Source organism: Cebus imitator, unplaced genomic scaffold, assembly GCF_001604975.1.
Source record: "Cebus imitator isolate Cc_AM_T3 unplaced genomic scaffold, Cebus_imitator-1.0 Scaffold260, whole genome shotgun sequence".
NCBI lineage: Eukaryota > Metazoa > Chordata > Mammalia > Primates > Cebidae > Cebus > Cebus imitator.
In genome coordinates this window covers 571931-577645 of record NW_016107575.1, presented here as the reverse complement: position 1 = coordinate 577645, position 5715 = coordinate 571931, and the positions used below count along the sequence as shown (strand labels likewise).

Sequence of the window (5715 nt, the reverse complement as noted above, 5' to 3'; positions counted from 1 at the left end):
AGTCTTACTCTGTCGCCCAGGCTGGAGTGCAGTGGTGCCATCTCGGCTCCCTGCAATGTCTGCCTGCTGGGTTCAAGAAGTAATTCTCCTGCCTCAACCTTCCAAGTAGCTAGGATTACAGGCACACGCCACTGCATCCAGCTAAATTTTGTATTTTTTGTGGAGACAGGGTTTCACCATGTTGGCCAGTGAGGTCTCGAACTCCTAACCTCAAGTGATCTACACGTCTTGGCTTCCCAAAGTGCTGGGTTTACAATTATGAGTCACCGTGTCCGGCAGATCCACTTTTCAACAGAGTAGCTCACTCACAAAAAACCCTCTCATCCTCTCTCCATACCCTGCTAATTGTCTGCCCTGGTTTCAGTGGAGGGGAAATACTTCCTCTTCCTGAAAACCATGCCTCTGTCAGGAGAGGAGAAAGGTTAAAGATTGAGTCAATTGGCAATGGATTATTGGCAATGGCGAGTAATAGAATCAATCAGGCCCACATATGACTATGTATAAAACCGCAATTAAAATTTCTACACAACAGGGTTTTGGGAGCTTCTGGGTTGGTAATGCATTGAGGTGCTGGAAGGGTGGTGTACCCAGAGAGGACACAAAACTCCAGTTATCCCGTCCCCATACTTTGCTCTATGTATTTCTTCCATTTGGCTGTTCCTGAGTTGTATCCTTTGTAATAACCTGATGATTGTAAGTAATGCACTTTCTTGGGTCCTGTGAGTCATTCTAGCAAATTATCAAATCTGGGAAGGTTGTGGCAACCCCTGAATTTATAGTTATGTCAGACAGAAGTGTGGGTAACTTGGGGACCCATACTGGACGCTGGCCCAGGTCATATAAGTGAAGGCAGTCTTGTGGGACTGAATCCTTAAACCTGTGAGTCTTATGGTAACTCTGGGTAGTTACTGTCAAAATGGAATTGAATGGTATGATACTCCGTTGGTGTCTGGAGAGTTGGAGAATGGGTTGGTGTCATGAAGGGAAGAAAACAACTACCCTTATTTGGTGTTGAAGAGGTGTGAGAAAAAACCCAACAGTTGAGTTGTAAAATGGTGCAACCACTATGGAAAACCGTATGGTAGTTCTTCAAAAAATTAAAAATAGGCCGGGCACAGTGGCTCATGCCTGTAATCCCAGCACTTTGGGAGGCCAAAGCGGGCAGATCACGGGTCAAGAGATGGAAACCATCCAGGCCAACATGGTGAAACCCAGTCTCTACTAAAAATACAAAAATTAGGTGTGTGGCAGGTGCCTGTAATCCCAGCCACTCAGGAAGCTGAGGCAGGAGAATCGCTTGAACCCAGGAGGCGGAGATTGCAGTGAGTCGAGATCATGCCACTGCACTCCAACCTGGGCAACAGAGCAAGACTCCATCTCAAAAAAATAAAAATAAAAATAGAACTACCATAAGATTTAACAGCCTCACTTCTGGGTATAGATCCAAAATAATTGACGGTAGAATCTGAAACAGATATTTGTACACTCACATTCATGGCAGCATTATTTGCAACAGCCAATAGGTGGAAGCAACCCACGTGTCCATCAATGGATGAATGGATAAATTGTGGTCTATTCATACCATGCAATATTATTCAACCTTACAGAGGAAGGAAATCCTGTCACATGACCAACAACACGGACTAACCTTGAAGACATTACACTAAGTGACAAAAGCCAGTCACAAAAGGACAAATACTATATGATTTCACTTATATGAGGTATCTACTGTTGTCAGAGTCATAGATAAAGAAAGTTGAAGGGTAGTTACCAGGAGCTGGAGGTAAGAGGCAAAAAGGAGTTGTTTAATGAGTACACAGTTTCAGTTCTACAAGATCTGGAGATCTATTTCACAACAATGAAAATATACTTAACACTTAAAAAATGGTTAAGATGATAAATGTTATGAATTTCTCATACACTTAAAAACTGAAAAATTTCTCTGCCACTTAAAAAAACTGATTTTGTCTGATTTTTAGCCTCTATAGATACCCCAAACTTGCATTAATTGAGGTCATCTAAGGTGATGTACATTTCAAGCAAACAGTCTTTTTTCCAAACCAGGTAGTTGAGAGGGCACCCTATAATATGAGAGGTGTTTTAAGGGCTTGACTACAAGACACTCTTTTGTTTTGTTTTTGGAGTTTCGTTCTTGTTGCCCAGGCTGGAGTGCAATGGCAAGATCTCAGCTGACTGCAACCTCCCCCTCCCAAGTTCAAGCGATTCCCCTGCCTCAGCCTCCCAAGTAGCTGGGACTACAGGCATGCACCACCATGCCTGGCTAATTTTGTATTTTTAGTAGAGATGGGGTTTCTCCATGTTTGTCGGGCTGGTCTCGAACTCCCAACCTCAGGTGATCCGCCCACCTCAGTCTCCCGAAGTGCTGGGATTACAGGCGTGAGCCACTGCGCCCAGCAAGACAGCTCTTTTTTGAGGATTTTGTTTTGGGGGGTGTTGGGGACTTCAGGCTCATATGGTACCTTGCCCAGAGTGCACAGCTTATGGGCCTTGTCAAGCCAGCATGAGAACCCAGGACTATCTGACCCCAAAGCTGGAGTTCTTTTTTTTTTTTTTTTTTTGAGATGTAGTCTCACTTTGTTGCCCAGGCTGGAGTGCAGTGGCAGAATCTTGGCTCACTGCAACCTCCACCTCCTGGGTTCAAACAATTCTCCTGCCTCAGCCTCTCGAGTAGCTGGGATCACAGGCACCTGCCACCATGTCCAGTTAATTTTTTGTATTTTTAGTAGAGATAGGGTTTCACCATGTTGGCCAGGCTGGTCTTGAACTCCTGACCTAAGGTGATCCACCCGCCTCGGCCTCCCAAAGTACTGGGATTACAGGTGTGAGCCACTGCACCCGGCCTAGAGTTCTTAATCATTGGACCTTGGTACCTTTGCAGCCATGGCCACAGCTATTTGTGGAATTAATTGAACAGGATTTGGAAGAATGCTTTTCTGCTTTCCTTTTCCAGAGCCCCCAAGCCTCTGATCACATTCTCAGTTTGTTGATGCGAAATCCTGGTCTGGATCCAGCCTGCCAGCCTAGAGTAGAGTTGGATTTCAAAGAAGGGTTTGGCCCTCATCTTGAATAGCTGTACAAGTAGAAAAATACTGGGACAAGATGTTCTGAGGCTTCCTGGAGCTCCTACATCCATCACCCACTTAAGAATGCTCTCCTGCCAGTTCCTATGGGTTTGGAGCTCTGATAACTAAAAACTCCCATGGCTTAGAATGGGACAACCTCCTCTCCTCTGTAGTGGATTACTTCTGCTTCAGCAGGAATTAAGGTGTCAGGCTAGTGGGATTCAATACTGAATACACATTAGAATTACCCAGGGAAACTTGCAAAAACACCAGTGACTGGGACCTACCCCTGGAAATTCTCATTCATGAGCTGGGGTAGCATCCAGGCAACAGTATGTTTTTTTTAAGTTTAATGTGTAGCCGGTGTCAAGAGCTGCTGTCTCAGCAGATGAGCAACTGCAACAGTGGTTGACTGGGGGCATCACAAGAGTATCCCGATTTCTCCTTTACCCCTCTTGTCAGGGTCCAAATTGTTCAGAGACATCTCTAAGGCAAGGCTCCTGTAAGAAAAGAAGAAACACATCTTATTTTTGAAAAAAAGAAAAATATTTTGGTCACAGCAACTGGCCATACTGACCTCTAAATCATTCCCTGGCCAGATTTCACACTAATTTCTGCCCTTGGCCTTGAGGTTTATGTTTTTTTTTTAAAACTAGAGATTGGATCTTGCTATGTTTCCCAGGTTGGTCTCAAACTCCTGGGGTCAAGCAATTCTCCTGTCTCAGCCTCCCAAAGTGCTGGGATTACAGGTGTGAACCACCACACACTGCTTGAAGTTTATGAGTTTTAAATTGCTGCTAAAAACCTCCCTGCATTTGAGTTTAGATTTATTTTTAGTTTCTACTGATGGGTTTTTAATTTCTTTTCCTTTTTATTCTTTTTTGAGACAGGGTCTGTTGTGGAATACAGTGGTATGTATGATCATAGCTCACTGCAGCCTTGACCTCCCCAGCTCAAGCGATCCTCCCGCCTCAGCCTCCTGAATAGCTGGGACTACAGGCCTGTGCCACCATACCTGACTATCTGATTTAACATGTTTTTATGAGTTCCATAATGCTGACACTGGTTCATCTTTGGTGTGAGTCTTGATTCATCTTAGTTTTCCCTGGACTCTTTCCCAGTACAAGCTAGATGACCTATGTCTCAGCTCCATCATCTTCCACGTGAATCAGGATGCAACTGCTCAGAGTCAGGACAGCTCTTCTGTCCTAGATTCCTGTCAGGGTCCCCTGGCTCTAGCTGTAGCCCCTGATATGGTTTGGCTTTGTGTCCTCACCCAAATCTCATGTCAAATGGTAATCCCCCTATGTCAAGGGAGGGGCCTCGTGGGAGGCAATTGGATCATGGGGGTGGATATCTCCCTTGCTGTTCTCATGATAGTGAGTTCTCACGAGATCTGATGATTTAAAAGTGTGGCACTTCCGCCTTCACTCTCTCCCGCCATAATGTAAGATGTGCCTTGCTTTGCCTCTTCACCTTCCATCATGATTGTAAGTTTCCTGAGGCCTCCCTAGCCATGTGGAACTGTGAATCAGTTAAACCTCTTTATAAATTACCCAGGCTCAGGTAGTTCTTTATAGCAGTGTGAAAACAGACTAATACAGCCGCTTTTGATATAATCTTTCAAACCCTAGCTGGAATCCTGACATTTCCAGAGTCAACAGAAGAGGAAACTATATAACTTAAGAAGAATGAATTAATCCTTCCCGGTCACACTCATGTTTATTTTATCAACCTCTAGTTCACAAGTATATAGTTTAAAAGGCAAATACGCAGGAGGGATTAGGGAGAATTCTATCAGTTATTCTCCTCCTGATAGAAATTTAAGCAGTGTTCTAAGATGCAGCAGATTTTAGCCAGCCCTGAAGAAGTGGGATATTTTCTGGAAACAGGTCTTCAATAACTGTTGTGGTAAGGGGTGATAAGAATTCTGGATTTACTAAACTGCCAGAAGACTCTTATCTTCCATTCTATGCTATAATTTCATTAAGGCAGAGTGCTGTGGTTTGAATGTGTCCCCCAAAGCTCATATGTCGGAAACTAGGTTCCCAGTGCAAGTGTTGGGAGGTAAGGCTTAATAGGTGATTAGTTCACAGGGCAGAGTGCATTAATATTGTTATTGTGGAGTGTTAGTTTTCATTAGAGTGGGTTTGTTATAAAAGTGAGTTTGGGCTCCTTTTGTTCTCTTGCCCTTCTGCCTTCTGACACAACACAAAGGCCCTCACCAGATGCCAGCACCTTGATACTGGACTTCCCAGTCTCTAGAATTATGAGAAATAAATTTCTTTTCTTTATAAATTATGTAGCCTGTGGTATTTTGTGATAGTAACACAAAATGGACTAAGACACAGAGTAAATACTAAAATGCTGGGTCTATTGAGTCGCTAGTCTCCAAAGATGACCTGATAGTCCCCTCCTCATTTTACAGATACGTTGCACCGTACATCAAGAAGTGAAGCTCATTTCTCGGCCTGCTCAGCCCACCAACTTGAATATGAGCTGCCCTTGTGACTTGCTTTGACCAACAGACTGTAGTAAAAGTAACATTTTGGGACTTCTAACCCCACCTGGGCTTTACCACTAGCAACTTTCACCCGACTTTTTCTTTCTTTCTTTTTTTTTTTTTTTTTTT

General features: G+C 43.8%; 1 protein-coding gene across 1 annotated transcript in view; it reads right to left on the bottom strand.

The window, feature by feature from the left end:
* Window positions 1–3404: 3404 nt before the first annotated feature.
* Window positions 3405–5715, bottom strand: part of UBN2 (ubinuclein 2) — a 102625-nt gene continuing 100314 nt past the window's right edge. Inside the window, exon 16 of the mRNA XM_017499731.2 lies at window positions 3405–3583. Coding sequence (XP_017355220.1) covers window positions 3542–3583 — 42 coding nt within the window. The 3' untranslated portion in view covers window positions 3405–3541. The remainder of the gene's footprint in view (window positions 3584–5715) is intronic.